At 42.2% G+C, this 27,863-nt stretch overlaps 1 protein-coding gene across 1 annotated transcript in view; it reads left to right on the top strand.

Moving 5' to 3' along the window:
* The first annotated feature begins 6,827 nt into the window (after nt 1-6,827).
* FCHSD2 (FCH and double SH3 domains 2) overlaps nt 6,828-27,863 on the top strand; it is a 289,630-nt gene continuing 268,594 nt past the window's right edge. Inside the window, exons 1-2 of the mRNA XM_064288657.1 lie at nt 6,828-6,936; nt 8,656-8,753. Coding sequence (XP_064144727.1) covers nt 6,916-6,936; nt 8,656-8,753 — 119 coding nt within the window. The 5' untranslated portion in view covers nt 6,828-6,915. The remainder of the gene's footprint in view (nt 6,937-8,655; nt 8,754-27,863) is intronic.

Genomic DNA, 27,863 nt, shown 5'->3' with positions numbered 1-27,863 from the left:
CAAATTTGGAGCTGGTTTATTGGGGATACCATCTTCTGGTGGCAGATTAACATAGCTTGCTAAAATCTGATTGACTGGGTATAAATCTGTTTGCCACTTACTGGTCGTATGACATTAGGCAAGTTACTTAACCTATCAATGCCTCATGCATAAAATGGGAATAATCATGGTACCTACCTCTTAAAGCTGTCGTGAGAATTAGTTTATTTATGTGAAGTGCTTGGAACAGTGCCATAAAATAACTATTATAAAATATGAGCTATTATTATTATGTGCTCAGTGTCGATATGCAACAGAAAGAAGGCAGGGGTGGTGGATTTGGTACTTCTTCCTCCAGGATTGTCTGTCTACAGCGTTGGCGGTGTCTGACTCTTCAGGAAGACTCACCACCTGCTCCTTTCTGCTGGAAGAGCTTTCCTGAGTCAGGGAATTCCCTCCCATAGTGACTGACAGCAGCAACCAGCATTCTGATGCCCTGTGCTCTGCCCACAGCAGCATGGTGAGAATTAGATCATGTCTCGGGCCAAGGCTGGATTGGAAAGGCAGGCAGGTTTTGGAGCTGGGGTGTCCATTTAGGAGGGGGAGTATAGACCCTGGGTGGGATCCTCCCACAAAATGAACTAGCTTTGACTGAGGGTGGTGCTCAGCTTGTCCAGGCCACAAAACATGGGTGTATGGATGTGCCGCAGACAGGGGAAAGGCAGGAGCCTAGGCAGGACAGGCAGGATGCCATAGTGTCTGCCAGCCCTCTAGGACATTCATTTTGGCCGGTTGCTTCCAGCGGGGGGCAAGCAATTGTGTTTTGTTTTAGCATTAACTGGGTAACTGGGTAGGCTGTGGGAAATAGACAGGCATGCTTCCTAAGCAGAGCAAAGCCTGCTCCCTTCACAGGCCAGCCCACAGTGTGACAGAGCTGCTACCTTCTCGTCCTGCCATCCCTCCCCACAATTCTGCCTTCCTCCTCCCCCAGCTCAGCCAGGAGGGTCCTCTCCATGGAAGGGGTTTACATACTGTAGCAACCCATACTTTCCAGGCTGGACCTTGGAGAAACTCTCTGGTAGAACCCTTGGAGGTACAGATGAGGAAACAGAGGCTGAGGGAATGGCAGGTACTTCCCATGTTCTCATCATGAGTCAGGGGCAGAACTGCGACTGTAGTCAGGCTCAGCCTCCTCCCATGGGAATTCCTCTTCTTGTATTTTCTTTTTTAATTTACAAACAAAACCAGAACAAAATGAAGGGAAGCTGGAAGAAAAACACATCCACACACAAAGAAAACTCACACTTATGGGTCAGCGTGGCTGCAAGCATTTTACATAAACATTCCCATTTAACTCCCACCACAACCCTACAAAGAACCATTATTCCCTTTTTAAAGTCACAAAAACACAGTTCAAAAGAGGTTTCAGAACTTGACCAAGACCTGAAAGCTAGGCAGAAGAGGAACCAGACATCTAACCCAAGTTTGTCTGTCTTAAAAACCCCTATAACCTCACCGCTCCACCCAAACCTGTTTTACCTATTATTGCAGTTTTCACAGAGTTGTAATTGCAGTGCAGCTCCTGGTGGGAAGACCCTCTTCAGGGTCCCACACAGGCAGCCTCAGCCTCCCCTGATGCATCTCGGGATGGGCAGTCACTTGCCTATATGGGCTACTCAGGCCTGTACAGATCACATACTGTTATTTCATTTAACCTAAACAATCTTCCCCCAAAGGGAAACATAGGACAGAATTCACTATTCCCATTTTACAGATATAGAAACTCAGAGGACAGTGATGTGCCAAATGTCACCCTCAGCAAGTGCCAAACAAAGAGGACTGGAATTTTGGTTTCCTGCCTACTGATTTCAAAACCATGTTGACTGCCCAGTTCCTACCATAGCCCTGGTAGCTGTTACACACCATCACCTGCCCACCCCCAAGCTGTAACACTCTCTGGCAGGGGGACCAGCTGACTGGATAATCCCCTGCCTCTCAGGGACTCAACTCTGGCCTTAGATCCCTGCTGCCTGGTGGAAGCCAGGCTCCTGTGGCTCTTTTGGCCCTGCATGGCCCTGACTCACTGCTGTGACCTTTGGCCCATGTGTTGAGATTGGAAGTTTCTAGAGGGCAGAGTCTGGGTCTCATTTACCCTAGATACCTACTCATGATGGGTCCCAGAGTAAGTGGTTAGTCGACTGATGCTGGATAGAATCCAAGACCTAGTTGTGCCACAAACTCACTAAGTGTCCTCAGGTGAGGCCCTGCCCTTTTTTGTTGTTCAGTGATCTCAAAGCCTCATTCTACTGTGCTCGTGACTCTGTCTTGAGAGCTGACCAGCAGGGGACAGGCACACTCCCACACCAATTGACCCCAGGGCTGTGGAGACGGGATCAGCTCAGGCAGAGCAAAAGGGGAGGAAGGGGACCTGGGCAACAGCGACCGGGTTAGGAGAGAGGTGACTGAGCTAGGAGGGAGGTGAATGGGGGTAGGGTCCACAGATCACAGAAGCGGCAGCAGCATCCCTGGCTAGGGACAGGCAGGGAGTGGCTGGCATTTGGACATGCTCACAAGTATTCTGAGCAGCCTATGCCAATAAGGATGGGAGATAATGACAAAGGTGGAAGGGGAATACAGGGGGCTGTGGAGCCTGGCTGCAGGAAGGGGAAGGGTGTCTTGGTGCAGTATGGGCAAATGGGCTGGTGGCCACCTTTTCTGAAGAGAGCCTTGGATGAAGTGCAAACCTTTCCAGGCTGGGTATAGGGTGCTAGCCACATTCTGGCCATGACACGTGCGGGAGCTGCTGTGCACTTTCCCTCACTGGGGTTTCTCTCTGGAATCCTGTAGACCAGTGAACAGCAAAACAGCTCATCTTTCAATGCCCACTGATATACATGCTCTAGGCTGGCTTTCAATCATGCTCTGACCTAACCTTAGAATTATACTCCTCTGGGAAGCTGTGAAGGAGCCCTGGTGATGCAATGGTTAGCACTTGGCCGCTAACCTGAAGGTCGGCCATTTGAACCCACCAGCCACTTTGCAGGAGAAAGATGTGGCAGTCTGCTTCTGGAAAGATTACTGCCTTGGAAACCCTATGAGGCAGATCTACTCTGTCCTATATAAGGTCACTATGAGTCAAAATCAACTTGATGGCAATGAGTCTGGTTGGGAGACTGTGTGGTAGCACACTGGAGGGAATGTACTGCTTCAGAGACAGAGGGAGGCAGGGGTCAGGCCTGGTTCTCCTGTATTAGTTGTGTGAGCTTGGGCAAGTCATTTCACTTCTGAGGCTCAGTCAGTAAAACAGGATCATACGTATCATGAGGGGTTGTTTTTAGGGTTGGAAATGATGTAAATAACATGCTTAGTTCAATTACGGAAACACAGAAGAGGCAAAATAAATAGTAAAAAATAGCTGTTATTAATTCCTTCCCAGTGTGAGAATCCCATCTGTGGCTTACTTGATGAAGGGAAGCCAGTACTGCTTGCACAGCTCCAGGGATGGGGAGTTTGTTCCCTCCAGGGGCAGCTATGCCTGGAAAATCTCCTTCCTTGTGCACGGCTAAGACTTGTCCCAGTTCTGCCTCTGGGACCAAGGGCTTTCTGCTCTGTGGTCAGGGGACAGCACTGTGGCATTTCCCTCCACAGAATCTCAAGAGGTCTTACTGGTAACACAGTGCTTGTCTGCACTGCAGGAACAAGACTCTGGAAGTCCCCAGCCTGATTCAAAAGGGTACATTCTAAGTCAGGTTTACATAAGTCACATGGTACACATGCATCATACTGAGTCCGCTTTCTTCCTAGGAGAACTCTCCCAGTTCCTTTGAACATTTCTCATACAGGCACATGGGAGAACCAGGTTCTGGTTCCAACTCCATCGCTTCTGGGCAAGTCACTTATCCTCACCGAGCTTCTGGTTCCTCATCTGTAAAATGAGTAAAATAATATTACCTCGTTGGGTTATAGTAAGGAATAGCTTGGAAAACTAACAGGGAAGTTTGGAGGTTGGAAAATATACTTGGTAAATATTAAAAAATTTAAAAATATATTTTTAAAAAAGGAGTTAGCAGGTAAGTCCATTGGTATTGCCTCTTTTACTCTTTATAACACCTCCAAAGGAAATTATTCCAGAAAGTCAGTACCATTCCTGCCCTCAGAATGATGGCAAAACCAGGCAGAAGATGCCCCCTTAGATTCATAAAACAAAGCCTGGGGTCTGACCTCATCCATAAAGAGCCTACCAAATTCCAGGCTCACTCACTTACTTTATTCTGCAGATAGGGACTGACGCCCACAGAAGGCCCAGCAGGTCAGTGGTAGAGGCAGGATCCTGTGCTGGACTCCCAGCACCTTTATACCCTCAGTACTCTCTTCCCAAGGAGGAAGATAAAGGGGGAACATTCTCTGGGCCAGACTAGTTGCATGCAGGACTAGGATTCGGCATTCATTATGCCTTCTACAAATCTTTGTTGAACACCTACTATGTGCAGGACACTGCATTTGGGTAAGCACAGTGTCATTCATGGAATGGTGGTCTGGAACTCAGCTTTGGTGAAAGTCAGGGTGATTCTCATTTACCCCTGTATCACCAGTTCCTGGCACAAGTCTTGGCAGAAAGCAGGACCTCAGCAAATATCTTTTGAATCAATGAGCATTTATTGAGAGGTATGTTTATGTTTCAGGCCCTGTGGTAGGAGACATTCTATTTAAAAAAACATGGTGTGAGGCTGGTTTTATACTCTCATTTTAAAAGTGAGGAAACAGAGGCTGACAAAGAGGTGAAGTGACTGGCCCAAGATCTCACAATGAGTTGGTGGTGAAATTATCTAGCTGCCTCTGACTCTAGCTGCTGCCCACAGAGGGAGGGTTTGGGGTTTTCTTGCCCCAGGCCTTCCCTGATTTAATTGAGGACTTTGGCAAAGGGCAGACTTTTGAATGGCCTCGAGGAAACCAGAAATAGCCAGACCAGTCTCCTAGTTCACACATAGCTCCAGATTAATCTGACTCAAGCATAGCTCTGATTTGATCATCTTCCTACACAACAATCTAGGCTAATTCAATGCACGTAAAATGATTCAAGTTCTGCCTTCCCATTTTCCGGCCACATGGCCTAGCTCACCTTTCTCTTTTGCCTGACTACAATTCTGAGAACAGCTTTCTGGGACCCCAACTACTGAAGAGTCAACTTCCAATAAAACTGTAAAGCAATCCAGCTCTCCACACAGCCCTGTGGCTGAGGGTAACTCCCTAGACATGAAAAAGAGGTATTGCTGCTCTTCCAGTTATCCCAAGGGAGGTTGACCGCCCCCCCCCCCCCCCCCCCCGCCTGCCATGGTCTGGATAGAGCAGAAGGGCCCTGGGGGCAGAAGAGGTAGCATGAGCTCATCCAGGCAGTCAGGGGCAGAGTGGACTGGCACCCAGTGGTCCTCTCAGACAAGGGCTTCCTCCGTTGCCCCTGCTGCCTCCTCTCCTCTTCCTCATCAGTTATCATCTTGCATCTGTTTCTTTATAACCCATAGAACCCTTTGTGATGTAGAGATTCTAGTCCTGATGTGTAACCTTCTTAAAGTCCCCATTCTTCTACGGGCCCTAGCCTCCCCATCAGTGGCATGGGGGCCCTGGCCTTGACGACCTCTCGGTTCCCTTCCAACACAGAGCCCGTGCTCCTTGACTTGAGTGCCCCATAGCAGAGAGCCGTTTGTCTTTTTTTTCCTTTGCAGGGCAACTACCGGTTCCTGCACTGGCCAGGCACTTGAGGTGGGACGCAGAAAGGTGTTGTCCACGGCTAACTCCCTCGGTGCACAGCTAGCTTACCAGCCCATTCGTTCCAGAGAGGGGTGCACCGGGAACAGGAGGAAGCAAAAAACGGAACTTTCCTACCGCCGAGGACATGCTGCCCCCTCCTCATTCCAAAACTTCGCTGCCAGCGTCGCTTCCCCTCCACCCCGTCACCCACTCAGGCACCCGCATATACACACACGCAGCAGCTGCAGAAATCCCCGCGAGGCGGGGGCGCCCTGTATGCGTGCGGCGGCGCAGAGCCCTCTCCCGCCCACGTGCGCGCCCCCGACTCCAGCGCGCGCCGCAGCGGGCCGGCGGGAAAGCGCGCGGGAAGCCCCCGGCTGGCTCCTGGTGTGGGGGAGGGAGGGCAGGAGACCTTTGGAATGTGCCACTTTTGGGCCCAAACGGGGGTATTTTTGTGCTCCCCTAGCGTTCTAATCCCTCCCATCCGTTGAACAATCCGTTAGTTCCCCCCGTCCCTCGCCGCGATACAGCGTCCCGTGTCGCGGCCACGCTCTCGCTCTGCAACCTGGCCCGGCCCCTTCGGTTCGGCCCCTCTAGCCGGGCTCTCAACTGAGCTCTTCCCGCCGTGGCCCGAGCGGGGCGCTACGCTGCGCGGTGGAGCCGGAAATTCCCGCGGCCTGGGTGGCGGAGGCGAAGCGGAGAGCTCGGCGCCGCCTCCCTCCTACCCGGGACGGGCGGGGGCGCTGGGCCCAGGGAGGGCCTGGTCGCCTGAGTCTGGGGGCCGCCGCTTCCGCGAGGAGCAGCAGGGCCGGCGACGAGTGGGGAGCGCGGATAACGCAGCTGCTCCTCACGCGTCGCTCGGCGGGCTGGGAGACCCTGCGTCCCTACTCCTGGGCCCCCGCCCCCTCCCGGTCTCCGCCTCTTTCCCTCACACACCCCCGAGGGCCACCCGAGGCCCAGGCCTTCCCGGCGCTCCTCCTCCTTCTCTTCATATTCGCTCTCCGACTGTGGTCTTCCAGCCTCCCTCCGGCCTTGCTCTTTCCGGGGCGAGTCCTCGTTCTCAAGCTCTCCTTTCACACACACACGCGCGCGCGCGCGCGCGCGCTCGCTGTGTCGCTCCCTCCTCTCCGGCCCTCCTTCTCGTCCTTGCTAACGCTGCCGTCGAGGGAGGATTGATGTCCCTTCATCATCATGCAGCCACCGCCGAGGAAGGTGAGGACGCAGCTGGGGGGGCTTTGAGGGCTGGGGGTGGGGCGATGCGTACAAGGGACCCGGCTGAGGCGACCACTGCGCCCCCTCCCCCTTCTGCCAGGGGCCGCGTTCGTCCTTGCCTCAGGCTTGTCACCGAGTTGCCGCCGGCTCCAGGTGGCGGGCGCGCGTGTGAGGTGTCTTTCTGACCTAGGGACAGACGGGACCAGCCGCTCCACCGCGCTGAAGACCCCAAACATTTCAAGAGAGTTTCGGGTGCGCGTTTGTGTACTCCCGCATGGCAATGCTGTCCGCTGCAAAGTGCATTCCCCGGGCTGGACCGCGCACCGCGGGGAGGCGAGGGAAGCCCTGCAGCTTTGCGGAGCCTTGTGGGTGTTGTGATTGTTTAGACTGCACCAGGTTTGAGCCTTCCAGCTGCTTGTCGCCCCTTCCCTCCCTCTCCCCGCCCCCGGTCCATTTGGAAATTTGCAGGGGATTTGTTTCAAGCCTAGCCTGAAGGTTTGGCCTGCCTTTCCCACGGGGCGGCAGAGAAGTTGGAATAGTCACCGCCCCCCACCCCTAGGGAAAACAAGACATTAAAGATTGACGGGTCTTGCCTTTTCGCCCCAAACCGCCCCACCTCCGGACTGGGGGACGGGGAGGCGATGGTGCTGCCCCCAAGGAGCCAAGAGCAAGGCGGCGGTGGCTTCTACATTGCAAGCTGAGCTTGGATGGCCGGGGTGGGAGTGACGGGTGGTCCGGGTTTGTCCGCAGTTTGCCCGCTGCGCCCTTCGTGAATTGTTTCACTGCCCACTTCCCTAGCTTCCCCAGGGGCCGAGGCTGTGTCCTTGTCTTTTTCATCCTGCAGTAGTTACTGAGTGTCCACTCTCGGCGCTGGGTGGGGGAGGCCGATGTTCTAACCTCTCCCCGTGGGCAAACATTTGCTGAATGCCGAACTCACTCGAACCTGCTTCCTCCTCTCTCTCTCATTCTTAACCTGGGTTTCACCACAGAAGTGAGTTCTTTTCTTCAGCACATGTACCCCCAGCGGTCCGGGTAGCCTTTCCCTGGCGGCCGGGACTCCAGACCCACCGTAACCTCCGACCCTCAGGTCTCGCCCGAGGCTCTTGCAGGCATTTGCTGTTCTCGCTGTTGGGGGGGGGTGGGTAGTGCAAGGGAACTGGCTTGCTGGGGTGGCTTAAAAGCACTGCGTATGCTGGAAGGTCACTATTACTTTCCCCTTTGTGAGAAAGTGAGAAAAAGATTGTGATTTGATGTGTTGTCAGTGAGTCGAGGGCATCATTCTGAGACAGTGTGCTTTTCGCTGCCATAATGGAATAATCTATCTAGTCAACGCACATTTCACGATTGTGTAAATTTCAGTCATTAGGTTTAGCTCTTCCTGTGGCCCTTCGCCAGTCTACACTCTGCTCATCTCTCCTGGTCTATGAATCCTTTTTGAAAGAAATAGAAGACAGGCTTTTTTTTTTTTTTTTTTAAACTGTAAGAAGACCTAGATATGTACTGAGCTTGTGCATGAAATGGGATGACTGGCAGTTTATTTTGCACCTCTTTAGTCTGTAGTTTTTATGCTCCTGTATTCCATGGGTTCATTCAGCTTCTGTTTCAGGTGGTTTGCCTAGTTGTTTTCATTTACTAAGTATCTTCAGTAAATAAAACTAGGTGGCTAGTAGTGGATTTATAGTTGTAGTAAGGCCTTCATAAATATATGGTATATTTTAGGTGAAAGTTACACAAGAACTGAAAAACATTCAAGTTGAGCAGATGACAAAACTTCAAGCCAAGCATCAAGCAGAATGTGATTTGCTTGAAGATATGAGGTAAGGTTATAGTAATAGTTTGAGAACTTCTCTCTGTTTCCAAGAACCTTTGAGTTACCAAACCCCAGGAACTGCTGATGGAATTTCCTTTTGGATTTCCTGTTTTAAGGCTGTTAGAGCTTTGACTCAGCTGGAAATTGTAACTGGAACTAACACAATACTTTTTTTTCTTTCAGTGAGGGAACATATAATGTACACATACTATTATGAAAAAACAAGGGGTCTTAAAAGTTTATCAATAATACTATAGCCGTTGAAGTAGAAATTCTTATGTAAGTAATCCTCCACTGAATTGTAACAGTTATTTGCAGTAGTCACCCTTTATCTGCAATTTCGATTTTTGTGGTTTCAGTTGCTCTTAGGCAGCTGCGGTCCAAAAATATTAAATGAGTAGTGTGATGAAATCTTACTCTGTCCTGCCTGGGGACCACATTCACATAACTTTCATTACAGTATATTATTATAATTGTTCTATTTTATTATTGTTCATCTCTTACTGTACCTCATTTATAAGTTAAACATTATCATAGGTATGTATACATAAACAAAACACTGTATATAGGGTTCAGTACTATCCGTGGTTTCAGGCATCCATGGGGGTCTTGGAATGTACTCCCCTCAGATAAGGGGGGACTACTATATCCACTTTAACAGTTTTGAGCAGCTAGATTTTTTGAACTGACATCTGTGTTTAATGGTTAATAGCTAGGGGTGAGCCAGTCAATCCTTCACCAAACCCATTGTCATCGAGTTGATTCCGACTCATAGCAACCCTATAGGACAGGGTAGAATAGGTCAGAGCAGAACTGCCTCATAGGGTTTCCAAGACCATAAGTCTTTATGGAAGCAGACGGCTACATCTTTCTCCCCAGAGCTGGTGGATTCCAACCTCCAACCTTTCAGTTAGCAGCTGAGTGCTTAACCATGGTACCACCAGGACTGCTTTCAGTCAACCCTGGGTGATTATATGCTAGCACTATTTGTTAGAATGTGATGCAGACTTTGTCTTTGAATGTTAAATTTAGTGGGAAGTGTGTTTACCATATTTATCATTTTAATATATTTTTATTACATATGTTCATAATCAAGATAATTGAATTTAACAGATAAGACATCCTGCCAATGTTGTGAAAATAAGTACCTTCATTGAAAGAAATGCCACTTGTATTTTTTTAACAATCCTTTAATACAATTTTATAATACAAGCTGACAGGTTCAACACACATTTTTATGAAACATGATTCGCATGTTGAAACTGAGTGGCTCTAATTCTTATTTCCCTTTATTAATACACTTATCAAATTGGAATTGGACCTGTAAGCCTCATCAGTTGCCTCTTTTTCCTGTAGTGTACTAACTTCATGTTGATTTCATGAAAAAATATATCGTTATTATAAAATTATATGTGTTTGGGTAGCTGAATTGTTTGTAGCCCAAAGATTTTAGTTTAAGGAGTTCCTTTCTTTCCTTTCTTATACTTAGGTACTATTTATGAGCATTTCTGCTATATACCTGTCTTTTCAGGGTTTCTAACTAAGGCATATGAGTCTAGTCTCATCTAGACGTAGATATACCAAGATTATCTTTTTTGACTGAAGAGTACTGTATTTTCACTCTATATTTCTTGTGGCCACAAGGAAATTTTTAGACGTAAATATTCCTAAACAAGATATCCAAAACACTTCATCTGGATAAAAATTCAAGGTTCTTAACATCTAATAAGTGGACTTAAGGTATTTTAGTAGAAATCTTTAGAAGAATGTAATCAATTTTAGAAACTATTCAGGAAGGCAAAATTAGTATGTGAGTGAAGATCATGGGTGGGGTGTGGGTAGTCAGTGGACGTTAAGTCCTGTTGATTATATCTTCTAAAGACTTCTCGGTTGCATTGTTTTCTGGCTGTAATTTGGTTTGGGAGTTTATGTCTAAGTCTTACTCATTTTTGTATCTAAACAAAAACCAAACCTGATGCCGTCCAGGTGATTCTGATTCATAGTGACTCTACATAACAGAGTAGAACTGCCCCCATAGGCTTTCCAAGGAGTGGCTAGTGGATTCGAACTGCTGACCTTTTGGTTAGCAGCCATAGCTCTCAACCACTGCGCCACCGAGGCTCCTTTTATATCTTCTGTACCTTTTATTTAGGCTGGTGGAAATGGACTTTGGAGCCAGATCCTGGGTTTGTGTCCAGGCTCTGTCACTAGCTTTGCTGACTTCTGGAAAATGACTTAACCTTTCTAAACTTCAGTTTTCTCATCTGTGAAATGGGACAACAATGACCCCTTTTTACAGGGTTGTTGGTGCGGATAAAATGACATTGCAAGTAAGATATGGCACACAGCCACTGCTAAATTGATGTAGGTTTTGCTTCTGTTGCTCTTGTTTAGTTTGTATTACTGTTGGTGACCCCATCACATTTCACTTGCATTATTACAGTAATACCCTAATTATTACAGTAGTTTCCACCATCTAACCTCTCCTTTATGGAGCCCTTGTGGCACAGTGGTTAAAAGCTACGGCTGCTAACCAGAAGGTCAGCAGTTTGAATCCACCAACCACTCCTTGGAAACCCTATGGGGCATTTCTGCTCTGTTCTATAGGGTCGCCTTGAGTCAGAATCAGCTTGGTGGCAGCGGGTTTAACTTCTCCTTTTAAATATCTCTTCCAGATTGCCATCAGTTAGCTTTCTAAAAACGTTGTTTATTATATCAGACTCTTGGTGGCCTTCTGGATAAAGGTCGAACAGCTTGTCTTAGCTATATGGTCCTCTACAACCTAGCTGCAATTCTTCCTTCTTGGCTTAATTACTACCATTTCATGCCCACGCATGTTTACTCCTTACCTGCCTTTCTCTGGCCACTCAGGATTTCTGGTTATCTGATTGTGCTCTCTACATTCATGCCTTTGTGCTGTTGCCTTTGCCTTATTAATACCCTTCCTCTCACTTTTTTACCTGACAAATTCTGGTTACCTCTAATTCTGCAAGTTGGTTGTTCTCTGTGATCTCAAAGAATTTTGATTTCACTCATGCTTCTGGCTTCCTTCCTCCCATGTGAATTCTTTGAGGTCAGGGGCCAAGTCTTATTCATTTTTGTATCTGCTGTACCCTTTATTTAGGCTGGTAAAATTGCCAAATGAATGAAACTGGTTATATTGAAATGTGCCCTATTTGTTCTTAAAGCAAAGCCTGTTGCCTTGGAGGCGATTCTGACTTATAGAGATCCTATAGGACAGAGTTTTTTTTTTTTGTAGGACAGAGTAGAGCTGCCCCACAGGGTTTCCAAGGAGTGGCTGGTGGATTCAAACTGCCAGCCTTTTGGTTAGCAGCCATAGCTCTTAACCACTATGCCACCAGGGCTGTTGTTTGTCCTTAGGTGAGATATTGTATAAATTCTGTTTGTAGGGGGCCATAGTGGTGTCTGTGTTATGCTCTGATTCATGTGGGTACTGTAAATGTACTATGCTATTTGATATAAAATGTATCCCTATGTAATATGTAAATGCTGAGATTGTTGGTGTTCCAAGAATTAATGGATTCTTTATTATTTTAAAGGAGCCTTTATTATTTTAAAATATGTTTTCCTTTTTGTATTTAATGGAAGGAATCCTCTCACTCCTAAATAGTTGTAAACGGAATAAGAACTTGTGAAAACATGAGTTTTAGGTTTCTGATTTGCTTTTTTTTTCAGTGATAATATTGTATTGGAGGTTGAAACTTGCCTACTCTTGGTACTCATGATAACTTCAGCTGTTTGAGGAGGAAGGTGGTCTGAGTTTTCTGGTTTGTCCTGGGAAGTGGTATGACCTTTTAAACATTCCGTGGAAATTTCTGAACTTTAAGACTGGTTTTTTATATCTGTATGTTGTGAAGGATCTTGCGTGCTTTTCCTTTCTGTAAGTCTGCCATCCCCGAGTCCCCTGAAACAGCACTTCTTCCTGTTGGACCCTGTCCCCCATTTTTATGTTAAATTTAAGCTTGTATGAATTCACTCAGAAAAGTACAAGTAATTTTTCATTCTTAAAGTAAAGAAATTAGTAGTAAAGTTTTTATGACTTAAAAAAACAAAATTTAAGTTAAAAAACCGCAACCTGTAAATAGGAGAATTTTATGCTGAGTTATAGCTAGTTCAGATCTACTCTGGAACACACGTGGTTGTCAAGAGTCGAATCTGTTAAAATGGGTTTTTTTTTGTTTTGTTTTCATGGCTAGTTCTTATGCCACCCACCCCTCCCTTCCTGTTCTGGAATTTTGAGGAGAGGAGACCAATTATGGTGAGGTTTTTCCCTTTCCTTTCCTCAGTTCATTTGTTTTCGGGATGCCTTTGGAAGCTAGTATGTTGGGAGTGAGGTATGAAAAGGAAAGCTCATTTGTTGTTAATCAGGACGTTCCAGGCTTTGGGGAGATTTCATACTTGAAGTGTTTCCTGTTGACTTTTTCCTGTCAGCAGTAGACAAGTATGCTTTACTTTCTTTTTAGCTTATTATTTTATTTTTTTCACCCTTTGCTTTCCAAGGTCACTTATAAGTAAGTTTCTAAGTACCACTTTTCTTCTTAGTTTATCCTTTTGATGTGCTAAGAAGAGTCAGTAAAGAAAGTTTAATTACAGGGACCCAGAATATAAAGAACTACCTTCTTAGCAGACATTTTAAGAGGTCATTATATAATATGGAGAAATCATAGAATTTTAGAGTCAGATGGATAATATCAAGCTTGTTCATTTTATAGATGAAAATGGAAGCAAGCACAGAGAGTTGAAGTGAATCATATTGGTGGGGACTCTAAGCTGTTTTTCCTAATTTCCAGACTAGCACCCTTTCCCCTACATGTGTGGTTCTCAAGCTTTTGACCTAGGAATTCATCATGGGTTTTGAAATATTTTGCCTATCAAAAAATGCGTTGTTAACTAATAATTTATTTTTTATTATATTTTATACATTGTGCTGTGAATCAGCCTTGGATCAGTATTTTTAAATCATTGAGTCCACGCCGAGGCAAAAATACTTAAAAGTTAAATTACCTTAGAGAAGGCTGAATGTATGGTTTTGCACAAATGATCTAAAAAGTTCAGACTGCTTCAGGAGGCACCTGTTCTACCTTTGCTGATGCATGGAAGTCTAGAGACCTCTAATGAGGAATCACTGTACACTATATTGTTTGATGTCTACTCTAAATTGCAGGGTCCTGGGAGTCACTGGGGTCGATTCTAAAGTCTGCTTACGGATGAACTGAGAGTTTTTTCAATTGTCTCAGAGACTATAAAGTCTGGAAAGGAACCTTAAAGATGATCTGGTCCAGAGTTTGTTTGTTTTTTAAACAGCTTTATTGAGATATAATTCACATACCATACAATTTACCCATTTAAAGTGTATCATTTAATGTTTAAATATATTAAAAGAGTTGTTCAACCATCCCCACAATCTAACTTTAGAACATTTTCGTCCCTCTAAAAGAAACTCTGTACCCCATAGCAGTCACTTCCTATCCCGTTCCCCAGCCTTAAGCAACCACTAATCTACTTTCTGTTTTTATGAAAATGGAATCTATATAAATGGAGTCATACAATATGTTGCCTTTTGTGACTGACTTTTGTTAGCAAGGTGTTTTCAAGGTTCATCTGTGTTGTGGCAAGTATCGTTACTTTGTTCTTTTTTATTGCCGAATAATATTACTTTGTATGGGTAGACTATATCTTATTTATCCATTCATCAGTTGATGGACATTTGGGTTGTTTCTACTTTTTGGCTATTATGAATAAAGGTACTTTGAACATTTCGAGGACCGGTCGGATTGTTTTCCAAAGCGGCTGTACCATGTTATATTCTCAGCAATGTATAAGACTTGCAGTTTTTTGCCAATATTTGTTATTACCTGTCTCTTTGATTATAGCCATCTTAGTGGGTGTGAAGTGGTACCATATTGTGATTTTGATTGGCATTTCTCTGACTAATGATGTTGAGCATCCTTTCATGTGCTTATTGGTCATTTGTGTATCTTCTTTGGAAAATGTTCATCTCCTTTGCCCATTATTTTTTTTTAATCTTTTTATTATTGAATTGTAAGAGTTTATATGTATCTTATTAGATATACGATTTTCAAATATTTGCAGTTTTTTTTCCATTCTGTGGAAGAATCACTTGAGGTGAGTCTTACTGCACTTAATTTTGAGAACCACCGAAATAGTGGAAAGAAGAAGAACTTTGAAGGTAAACCAGAGATTGAATCCCAGCTCTGCCACTTATTAGCTGGGTAATCTTGGACAAGTTACTAAACTTCTCAGAGCTTCATATTTCTTATATGTAAAACAAGGTAAGCGTGGCAGTAATATAACTTTTGCCACGTTACTGTTTTGCACTGTTTGGCGCAGGGACCCATTTCCAACTTTCTCCTACTAGTTCCCATAGAAGTATAAAAAAATGTCTTGGTGTTAGAGACATAGCTGGAATTCCAGTTGTCCTAAGCAGATTGGGAATAAGTGACTTCTTAGAAACCATTTGTATCCCCTCCTCTCAACTCCTTTTGAATTCAGTGTCTTAGGTCAGGAGTAGGTTCTTGCATTTAACCCTGGTGGCGTAGTGGTAAAGTGCTACAGCTGCTACCCAAGAGGTCGGCAGTTCGAATCCGCCGGGCGCTCCTTGGAAACTCTATGGGGCAGTTCTCCTCTGTCCTATAGGGTCGCTATGAGTCGGAATCGACTCAACGGCAGTGGGTTTGGTTTTAATGGGCCAGTGGAAACCCTGGTGGTGTAGTGGTTATAAGCTATGGCTGCTGACCAAGAGGCCCATAGTTCAGATCTACCAGGTGCTTAGAAACTATGGGGCAGTCCTGCTCTGTCCTATAGGGTAGCTATGAGTTGGAATCGACTTGATGGCAACAGGCTTGGTTTTGTTTTAGTTTAATGGGCCAGTAGGCTGATGGCCTCTTAGGGTTTTCATGTTAGGGATACAGGAGTGGCTAAATACCTTGCCACTTTTGGTCTTTTGATAATTTGTGTAAATGATGGTTTAAGGGTCCTCCAGGCAGTTATATTTTTGCTGAACTCTTTATTTCCCAGGTAGAAGAGTTAATTAATAAGTAGTGAAGTGACTAAACTGAAAGTGGGGAAGGAGGAATAAGAACTAGAATCATCCCTAGCCAAATAATTTGGTCCTTAATAATTGAGGATTTGTAATTCAGTCTTTAAAGTATAAAGTGTAAATGAAGCCTTTTATCTGAGGAGTTACCTGTGGTAATAAGTTGATGTTTTTCTTTGTAAATCCTTCAGAATATTCAGTTGAGTCCCACAGACGCCGTTCTGTTTTGTTGGTGTTAGTCTTCAGAAATAAGATACATAAGCTGGAGTTAGTGTGTAAGTCTGGTTTGTTCTATTGGCTCTTCAGTGACTAATTTGGGAACTAGGCACAGAAACTTGGTACTCTGTCCTTTGTTCCAGTGCCACAGATTTCCTGTCATATGTTGTCAGAACTAACTTACAGAACCTTAGCTGATATTTTTGTTTATTTCATTTTATTATATCCTGTCAGTATTCCTTTGGCCATGCTTCATTTTAACATTCTATTTGATCTTTTTGGCATTCATGTGTGAATCTCTTGTCATCCAGATGTTTTCTGTTTTGTGAGCTTTGAAATAATTCCAATTCAAAGAGAAAATGTTATTTCTGGTGTTATGAAAAGTGTTACCATGTCTGTGGTCCAACAGGAAACAATTGGAGGATATTTCCCCTTATTATATATCAGTTGTGTTTGTTTTTTCCCCACATTGATGGCTGGAAGATGAGGTGGAAAGGGTGAGCAGAGACTTTTTATTGTATACACTTTTTTTTGGTATGTTTTGAATGTTGAACTATATAAATATTACCTCAAAACTAAAATGATGCTGTAATACTGGTAAGCATTTTATTGAATATCTATTAAGTATAACATATTAATTGATGCTAAAATGAAGGTATTTTCATCATGAATAGACTTAACAGTTTATTTCTAAAATGTACAAGTATTAAGAATACTTGAGTTATAAACTTTCTTTCATAAAATGAATAGCCTCCAGCTGGTTGTGGCTCAGAGGTTAGAGAAACAGTTTTTATGTACTACTGTGTTCCTTTTCTTTCTTCATTGTCCTCAAACAAGCAGATATATTAGGTGGTTTGATTTCTGTCCAGCCTCAAATTTTATTTCAGCTAACTTCATCCAAAGGTTTTACATCACCGTCATCATTTTAAAACATTGTTTTTGTGGCAAAATGCCTTATGCGTTGTTAGCCAGTTTTCTCCAGGGGATTGCTATTGGGTCTGTTTTACTATAGAAGTATTTTATATAATAGTTTTTCTCAGCTATATTGAATTATTTGAATATTTTTAGTGTCTCGATTTACTTCTTCTTGATTTGTAACTAAACCTCTGTATTTTAAGTGGTTGTTTTAGGGTTTACACCTTGCTTACATGGGTTCACCATGAGTCAGGATTGACGCAATAAATAACTAAAGGTGATGCCCTGAATTTTTTATAGTCTATTTAGAGTTAAAATTATACTGTTCCACAAAAAATGTAAGGCCCTTAGAGCAGTCTAATTCCAGTTACTCCATCTTGGCCCTTGTGACACATACTTTATAAATCTGATAATATAGTGTTGTTAGTTTTGCTTTAAATAGAGAGTTATCTTTTAAAGAGATGAAGAGAAGAAAAAAAATCTATATTTAACAATTCTGGCTCTCTTCTTTCCTTCCTGAGATCAACACCCAGGATCTGAGTTTCCATCTGGTATCGTTTCCCTTCTGTATGAAGAACTTCCTTCAGCATTTCTTATGCAGCTCTTCTGGCAATGAATTCCCTTAGCTTTCATTTATCTGCACATGTCTTTATTTCACCCTCATTTTTGGAGGATATTTTTGCTGACAAAAGGGTTGACAGTTTGTTTCAGCAGTTTAAAGATGTCATTCAATACTGTTCTGACTTTCATTGTTTCTGATGAGAAGTCAGTTATATTCATATCGTTGCTTATCTGTATGTAGTGTGCCTTTTTATCCCTTTGATTGCTTGTAAGGTTTTCTCTATATGTTTAGTTTTCTGCTGTTTGATTGTGATGTGCCTAGGTATATTATCTTTATAATTATCCTGCTTGGGGTTCACAGAGTTTTAGGACCCATAGATCGATGGTTTTCAACAAATTTGGGAAATTTCTGGCTCTTCTTCAAATTTTTTTTCTGCCACATTCACTCTTCTCTTTGCTTTTTAGGACAGCAGTTGTTGTTGTTAAGTGCCATAGAGTCAATTCCAACTCACAGTGACCTTAGGTACAAAAGAGGGAAACACTACCCAGTCCTCTGCCATCCTCACAACCATTGCTATGTTTGAGCCCATTGTTTCAGCCACAGTGTTGTTGAGGATCTTCTTCTTTTGATGACCCTCTGCTTTACCAAGTGTGAGGTCCATCTCCAGAAACTGGTCCCTCCTGATAACATGTCCAAAGTACATGAGACGAAGTCTTGCCATCCTTGCATGTAAGTGCTGGCTTTACTTCTTCCAAGACAAATTTGTTTGTTCTGGCAGTCCACAGTATATTCAGTATTCTTCACCAACACCATAATTCAAAGGCATCAGTTCTTTTTCGCTCTTCCCTATTCATTGTCCAGTTGTTGCATGCATATGAGGCAATTGAGAATACCATGGCTTGGGTCAGACACACCTTAGTCCTCAAAGAGACATTTTGCTTTTCAACACTTTCAAGAGGTCTTTTGCAACAGATTTGCCCAGTGCAATATGTCGTTTGATTTCTTGACTGCTGCTTCATGGGCGTTGATTATGAATCCAAGTAAAATGAAATCCTTGACAACTTCAGTCTTTTCTCTGTTCATCATTATGTTGCTTATTGATCCAGTTGTGAGGATTTTTTTTTTTTTAATGTTGAGGTGTAATCAGTACTGAAGGTTGTTATCTCTGCTCTTCATTAGTAAGTGCTTCAAGTCCTCGTCACTTTCAGCAAGCACGGTTGTGTCGTCTGCATAACACAGGTTGTTAATGAGTATTCCTCTAATCCTGATGCCGTGTTCTTCTTCATATAGTCTAGCTTCTCGGATTATTTGCTCAGCATACTGATTGAATAAGTATGGTGAAAAGATAAACCCTAATGCACACCTTTTCTGATTTTAAACCACTGTTCAGTGACTGCCTCTTGGTCTATGTACAGGTTCCATATGAGCACAATTAATAGAATTTCCATTCTTCTCAGTGTTCCATAATTTGTTGTGATCCACACAGTCAGATGCCGTTGCATAGTCAAACACAGGTAAACATCTTTCTGGTATTCTCTGCTTTTAACCATACTCCATCTAATATGAGCAATGATATCCCTCATTCCATGTCTACTTCTGAATCCATCTTAAATTTCTAGTAGTTCCTTGTCAATGTACTTCTGCAAAGGTTTTTGAATTATCTTCAGGAAAATTTAACTCTGTGTAATATTAATGATATCGTTCAGTAATTTCCACATTCTGGTGAATCATCTTTCTTTGAAATGGGCTCAAATACTGATCTCCTCCAGTCAGTTTGCCAGGTAGCTGTCTTGCAAACTTTGTGGCATAGATGAGTGAGTGCTTTCAGTGTTGCATCCATTTGTTGAGATACCTCAGTTGGTATTCCATCAATTCCTGGAGCCTTGTTTTGTTAATAGCTTTATTGAGATATAATTCATATAGTGTACAAATCACCCGTTTAGCGTGCACACTTCAGTGGGTTTTAGTATATTCACGAAGTTGTGCATCCCAACAGTCGATGTTATTTTCATCCCCACAAAAAGAAACTTCACACCCTTTGGCTATCACCTTCCCCTTGTTCTCCATCTCCCCAGTACTAGGCAACCAGTAATCTACTTTCTTCCCTATAGATTTTCCTATTTTGAACATTTGATTTAAATGGAATCACAATGTACATTCCTTTGTGACTGGCTCCTTTCACTTAGCATGACATTTTCAAGGTTCATCAACATTGTAGCCTGTATCAGTACTTAATTTTTTTGTGTGTGTGTGTGTGATAATCTATTACATTTATTTATCCATTCATCAGTTGATGGACATTTAGATTGTTCTCATCATTTGGCTGTTATCAATAATGTTTTATGAAATTCATATACAAGTTTTGGCAGTGCATATGTTTTCATTCTCTTGGGTATGTACTTAGGAGTGGGTTTGCTGGGTCATATGGTACCTCAGTGTTTAACTGTTTAAAGAATTTCCGAATTGTTTTCCAAAGTAACTGTACCATTTTACATTCCCACCAGCAGTGTATGAAGGTTCTGATTTCTCCACATCCTCTCTATAACACTGGATTCTAGCGGGTGAAGTGACATCTCATCGCGGTTTTGATTTGCATTTCCCTGATGGCTAATGGTGTTGAGTGCCTTTTCATGTGGTTATTAGCCATTTGTATGTTGTCTTTGGAGAAATGTCTAATTAGATCCTTTGCCCATGTTTTATTGGATTATTTGCCTTTTTATTATTGACTTGTATAAGTCTTTTATCAACTACATGATCTGTAAATATTTTCTCCCATTCTGTGGACTGTCTTCGCTTTCTTGGTGGTTTCAGCATAGCATTTGTTTTTTCATGGTTATGTATTTATGTACTTAATACATATTTATGCTGTACATCCTGCTTTGAAACAGTTAAATTTATATTTCTTAGAATTCTCCTGTATCTTTGTCTTTTTTAAAAAATTTTTATTTTAGTGAAAATATATATACGAAAACTTTTGCCAGTTCAAAAATTTTACATGCACAATTCAATCACATTGATTATGTCAATCATGTTGTCCAGCCATCACCACTATCCTTTTCCAAATTATTCTACCACCGTTAACAGAAACTTAGTGCCCCCTAAGCAGTGACTCCTCTTTTATCCCCCCTACCCATCCACCCCAGCAACCACTAATAAGCATTGGTTTCTAGACATTTGCCCATTTTGTGTAAGTCGGATCATACAGTATTTGTCCTTTTGTGAGTAATTTATTTCACTTGGTGTTTGAGGTTCATGCATGTTGTAGCATGTGTTAGTACCTCATTTCTCTTTATGATTAATAGTCCATTGTGTGTATATACCACATTTTGTTTGTCTATTTATCTGTTGATTGACATTTAGATTGTTTCCACTTTTGACTATTGTGAATAGTGCTGTGCTGAACTTTGGTTTAAAGGTTTCTGTTTGTATTCCTGCTTTGAATTTTTTTGGATATATATCTAGGATTGGGATTGCTGAGTCATATCGTAGCTCTACAATTAACTTTTTGAGAAACCACCAAACTGTTTTCCACAGGGATGGTACCAGTGGGTATGCAGAAATGAATGAGGGTTCCAATTTTGCCAATACCTGTTATTTTCTTCTTTTTCGTGTGTACCCATCTAGTGGTTGTGTGGGGCTCTGGTGGCACAGTGGTTAAGCATTTGGCTATTAACCAAAAAGTCAGCAGTTCGAATCCACCGGCCGCTCCTTGGAAACCCTGTGGTAAAGTTCTACTCTGTCCTATAGGGTTGCTGTGAGTCAGAATCAACTCAACGGCAATGGATTTTGTTTTGGTTTAGTGGTTGTGAAGTATCTCATTGTGGTTTTGATTTGCATCTCACTAATGTATGGATTCCATGAGTCAGAATTGACTTGACGGCACTGGGTTTGGGGGAATGTATGGATAGAAACCCTGGTGGCATAGTGGTTAAGTGCTACAGCTGCTAACCAAAAGGTCACCAGTTGGAATCCACCATGCACTCCTTGGAAACTGTATGAGGGAGTTCTACTCTATCCTGTAGGGTCACTGTGAGTCAGAATCGACTTGACGGCAGTGGGTTTTGTTTTTTTTGGTTTCGAATGTATGGATTACACCCCAGCATAAAGAAAACAAAAATCTGCACAACTGGACCAATAAGCAGCATCACGATATACAGAGAACAGATTAAAGTTGTCAAGGATTTCATTTTATTTAAAGCCACAATCAACACTCATGAAAGCAGCAGTTGAGAAATCAAACAACATATTGCACTGCGCAAATTTGCTGCAAAAGACCTCTTTAAAGTGTTGAAAAGCAAAGATGTCACTTTAAGAACTAAGGTGTATCTGACCCAAGCCATGGGTATTCTCAGTCACCTCAAGTACATGTGAAAGCTGGACAGTGAATAAGGAAGACCGAAGAAGAATTGACACCTTTGAATTATGGTGTTGGTGAAGAACATGGAATATACCATGGACTGCCAGAAGAATAAACAAATCTGTCTTGGAAGTACAGCCAGCACCTAGATGTGAGGGTGGTGAGACTTTGTCTCATGTACTTTGGACATGTTATGAGGAGGGGTCAGTCCGTGGAGAAGGACATCATGCTTGGTGAAGTAAAGGGTCAGCAAAAGAGGAAGACCCTCGACAATGGATTGACACAGTGGCTGCAAACGGCAATGATTGGGAGGATGGCACAGGACAGGGCAGTTTTTTGTTCTGTTGTACATAAGGTCCTTATGAGTCGAAATCGACTCAATGGCACCTAACAACAACAACGATTAATACCACCATCAGTCTGTCAGTTTGTCATACTGTGGTGGCTTGTGTGTTGCTATGATGCTGGAAAGTATGCCAACGCTATTTCAGATGCGAGCATGGTCACCTGTGGTGGGACAGGTTTCAACAGAACTTCCAGACTAAGTCGAACTAGGAAGAAAGGCCTGGTGATTTACTTCTGAAAATTAGCCAGTGAAAACTCTATGAATCATAAGAGAATATTGTCCAGTATAGTGCTGGAAAATGAGCTCCTGTGTTGGAAGGCACTCAAAATACGCTATGGCTCTAACAATGGAGTTGAACATACCAACAGTCATGAAGATTGCACAGGACCAGGCAGCATTTCATTTTGTTATACATGGGGTCACCATGAGTCGGAGCCAACTTGATGGCAACTAACAGCAAGAAGAAGAATGATTAATGATGTTGAGCATCTTTTCATGTGCTTCTTGGCCGTTTGTATATCCTCTTTGGAGAAATGTCTATTCAAGTTCTTTGCCCATGTTTTGATTCGGTTGTTTTTGTTGTTAAGTTGTAGGAGTTCTTTATATAATCTAAATGTTAGATATATAAGGAGCCCTGTTGACACAGTGGTTAAGCACTTGGCTGCTAACCGAATGGTCAACGATTTGAACCCACCAGCTGCTCTGTGGGAGAAAGATACGGCATCTGCTTCCGTAAGGATTTACAGCCTCGGAAACCCTATGGGGCGGTTCTACTCTGTCCGGTAGGGTTGCTGTGAGTTGGAATTGACTTGACGGCAGCGGGTTTTGGTTATTAGATATATGGCTCCCAGAAACCTTCTTCCAATCTGTAGGTTGTCTCTTCACTTTGTTAACTTCACAAAGGATAAAGTCCTTTGATGTGCAGATGTTTTTAATTTTGATGAAGCCCAATTTGCCTATTTTGTCTTTTGCTGCTTGTGCTTGTTGTATCTAAGAATCCACTGTTGAAAACTAGGTTCTGAAGCAGTACCCCTATGTTTTTTTCTAAGAGCTTTATTTCTCACATTTACGTCCTCGATCCACTTTGAATTAATTTTTGTATGTGTCGTGAGGTATGGCTCCAGCTTCATTCTTCTGCTGGAAATTGTTTCTCAGCACCTGTACCACAGGATTTTAAGGAGAAATTTTTTGGCTTTTAAAATTCCTTCATGTGTAGACTAATTTAGAAAATATGGGAGAGTTAATTAGGGGGGAATCTCTTCAAGTGGAGAAAACTTTGATGCTTACATAGTAGAAAATTAAGTACGTGGTGTTAGTCCCACAGGCTAAGCTCATTATAAGATGTTGGAAAATTTGTAACCCACACGCATTATCTGTGATTAGACTAGCATTTAGTTCTTAAAAATAATTAAGTTTTTGGTGATGCTTGAACTCTAAACTTCTTGAGTAAAGGATGGAATTGAAGATCCCAGATCTCAAGTGCAGGCAGCCTGCCTCCAGAGTTTTTGCTTTTAACTGCTGCCTCATCACTCACACTTAGTAGCTTTGTGACCTTGTGCAAGTTACCTAAGCTCCCTATGCCTTTGTTTCTTCATCTGAAAATGGGATAGTAATAGCATCTACTTCATAGTGTCATTTTGAGGATTAATTACCCCACCCAGGGACCCCATAAATTAATTAATTTAAATGAAATAATACTTTAACTTAACTGTGGTAGAGAGAATAGTTAATACGGGAACTTGGAACTTTACCACAGATAGAAATCATATTCTCATGCTAGTTTATTACTTATAAGTTAATGATTTTAAACCCTTGAAATTAGGACACTCAGTTGGATTTTGTGAACATCTACCTTTCTTTCTCCTATTCCTGATAGTAAATTAAGGCCACAAAATACTATTATAAAAAGCCTAAAATTGTTTAAAATTTGATTTTGAAAATCTTTGTGACTCTTTTTTGAGAGAGAAATTCATATACCCAGTTCCTTCTGCCTATAAACTGAAGCATTGGTTCTCAAAGTGTGTTCCTTGCACTAACAGCATCAGTATAACCTGGAAACTTACTAGAAGTGCAAATTTTCAGGCCTCTGGATTTACTGAATTAGAAACTCTGTGGCTGGGTCCAGCGATCTTTGTCTTATTCAGCTCTCCAGGTTTAGTGATTCTGATGCTAGCTAAATTTTGATAACCACTGAACTAGAGGAACTAATAGAGATATCTGTATAGAATATATAAACAAGTAGAAGCATGAATCTAATACAGGCATTTGTTTATAGCATGTTTATAAATGTTCCATAGATACGCAAGTTCAGCTGTGGGACGGGAGGTCCTCTCCTTTCCTAGACATGCAACCTTGCAGAGGGGTAGGTTTGGCTTAGCAGTCAGAGCAGTGCCATGCTATTACTTACTATGTCAGAAAATACTCGGTTCTGTGACTTTAGAGGCATGTAAGCAGAGGCTGGATGACTGCTTGTCAGGGATGTGATAGAGAGGGGTATCCCCACTGGTAGAAATTGATTAGCGTGGATAACTACCAAGGCCCTTTCCAATTCTGAATAGTCTAGAATTCTACTTTCATCTACTCGTGGGTTGCTTGGGAATATGGGATAAGGAAGTAAATTCCTGATATAATTACCATGCATGCCAGTTTGAATGACATTTTCTGTAGAGGCTATGTTCTCAGGGAGCCCCACATCCCTTCCGTCACTTACAGTATTGTTTATGTTGGAAAAATGTATTTTACAAATCAGTCTTACCTTAGTAAAAACCAAATTGGTGTATTATTGTTAGCAAGTTGTTGTACCTCACAGAGGAAGAATGGTTCATTATTTATATAGTTTAAAGGGTTGGTGTACTTTGGAAGTGATGAGGGATTGAGGAAAATAAAATAGAGATTAAGGAACATAGTAATGATAGCTAATAGCCCACCCCCGCTTACCTCATATGTACTGTACTAAAGCATTTTATAGGCCATATTTTATTTAATCCTCAAAACAACCCTGTGAGTTAGGTATTAACCCAAACCAACCCAGTGCTACTCTTTTTTTTATTTTCCACCTCATTGTTGTAAATATATGTATCACACAACTTTTGCCAAATGAACTTTTTACAGGTATATGACTTATTGACATATCAGTTACAAAAATCCCAGAGAATAGGACAAATATGTAGAAGAAAATTCACATTCACATAAAAAAGACCAGACTTCCTGGTCTGACAGAGATTGGAGGAACCCTGGAGACTATGGCCCTCATATACCCTGCTAACCCAGAATTGAAGCCATTCCCAAAGTCTGCCTTTTAGCCAAAGATTAAACAGGCTTATAAAATAAAAGAAACAGTAACCCATGTGAGAACGTGCTTCTTATTTCAGTCAAGTACACGAGGCTGGACTAGGCAACACTTGCCCAAAAGCAAAGACAAGAAGGCAGGAAGGGACAAGAAAACTGGACGAATGGACACAGGGAACCTGGGGTGTTAAGAGAAAGGAGGATTGTGCTGACACATTGCAGAGATTGCAACCAATGTCACAAAATAATTTGTGTATAAACCTTTAGATGAGAAACTAATCAGTGATCGTAGCCAGGCACCATCCAGTTCTTCTGGTCTCATGACAAAGGAGGCAGGTTGTTCCTGGAGGCAATTAACCACACATATCATTTACTCCTTTTGTACCTGAGTCTCCTTTTTCCTCTGTTGCTGCAGACAAATAGAGACCAAGTGTTGTGCCTTGGGTGGCCATTTGCAAGCTTTTAAGACCCCAGGCACAACACAACAAACTAGGAGTCAGAACAAAAGCACTAAACATGTTATTAGGCCGATTAATTGAGATGTCCCATAAAACCATGACCCTGAACCTCCAAACCAGGGAGCCAAATCCCATGATGTGTTTAGTTATACATAAGCAGCCTCAGCAGCTACACTCTCTCTATTTTTTTTTTGGTCTCATTGTAAATATATCTTTCACATGACTTCTGCCAGTTCAACTTTTTACAGTTGTACAACTTATTGACAGCAATTACAATAATGTACAACCCTAGCCTTAATCATGTGATTTTTCCATCACCATAATTTGAAACTTACTCCTCCAAAAGCAGTAACCCTCCCTTCCGCCTCCCTCTCATCCCTGGTAACCACTAATAAACTTTGGTCTCTATACATATGCTTGTTCTTGTTTTTTCATATAGGTGAGGTCATATAATATTTGTCTATTTGTGATTGACTTATTTCATTCAGCATGATGCCTTTAGACTCCATCTATATTGTAGCAAGTTACCAAGACCTCATTTCTCTTACTGGCTGAGTAGTATTCCATTCTATGGATATACTGCATTTTGTTTTTCCATTCATTCGTTGATGGGCATTTAGGTTATTTCAACCTTTTGGCTATTGTGAAAAATGCTGCAATGAACATCAGTGTACAAGTCTCTATTTGAGTCTCTACTTTCAAGTCTTTTGGGTATATATGTAGGAGTGGAATTACTGGGACATATAGTAGTTATATTTTTAGTTTTTTTGAGGAACTGGCACAGTGCTTTCCACAATCAACTCACCTTCTAAATTACTTATTTGTTTATATTTGCATTTTCTTTTAAAAAATAATTCATTGTAGAAACAACGGACATTTAAAATTCAAGCAGTACACAGTGTGTAAAGTAAAAGGTGAAGGCTTTCCATTTCCTTCTTCCCGTCCCTTAAATCCCTCTCTTTACAGGTAATCACTGCTACTAATTTGAGTATAGGAACCCTGGTGACATAGTGGTTAAGGGCTATAGCAGTTAACCAAAAGGTTGGCAGTTCCAGTCCACCAGGCGCTCCTTGGAAACCCTGTAGGGCAGTTCTACTCTGTCCTATAGGGTCTCTATAAGTCGGAATTAACTCAACGGCAGTGGGTCTTTGAGTATATCCTTTCAGACAAGGTGAATACACTTAAATTTCCCACCAGACTGTAAGCCCCATTTGCTTTTTACTTACCATTACGGCTACAGCATTTAATTGAAGGTACTCAAATACTTGTTGAATAAATTCTTTGTAATTGCTGCATGATATTTTAAGGAATAATTTACCATAATATATATTTTTTATATTATACATAATCTTTCAGGGAATATCCTTGTTTATATCTTTTTTTTTTTGGTGAGCATATCTGTAAGATACTGTCCTCAAAGTGGACTTGCTGAGCCAAAGCGTATGTGTTTAAGAAAAAAATTATTTTTTTATTGAAAATTTCTCTTTTGAAATGTACTGCATTATTTCTGATTTTTAAAGTATACGAATATGCTATATTTATATGTAAGTGCTTGCCTGACTGCACAGTCTAAGTTCTCTAAAGTATATGGTGGAGCAATTGAAATGAAGTGAAATTTTCATAGCATTTCCAAGCAGTGAAAGAGCCTATATGTCTTAGATAGATACTTTCTCAGCCCTTATAAGATCTTGGCAGGAATTCACCTTTTCTATAGCTTTGATAGCTGCCCTCGATTTCCTTCAAAGTAGGGGACCGGTATCTTTGATTTAGGATTATGTTAACTAATTAGAGGCAGAGCGTTTTCAGTGCCCACCATGTCCAGAGATTGTGGATTGAGTATAGTATCTTATTTCAAAAACAACTGGTTAGAATAGAAGCAAAGAAGAGGTGTAAGATT

The sequence above is a fragment of the Loxodonta africana genome, chromosome 7, assembly GCF_030014295.1.
Source record: "Loxodonta africana isolate mLoxAfr1 chromosome 7, mLoxAfr1.hap2, whole genome shotgun sequence".
NCBI classification, from domain to species: domain Eukaryota; kingdom Metazoa; phylum Chordata; class Mammalia; order Proboscidea; family Elephantidae; genus Loxodonta; species Loxodonta africana.
The sequence above is the reverse complement of the archived record's forward strand: the minus strand, read 5'-3'. Positions and strand labels throughout refer to the sequence as shown.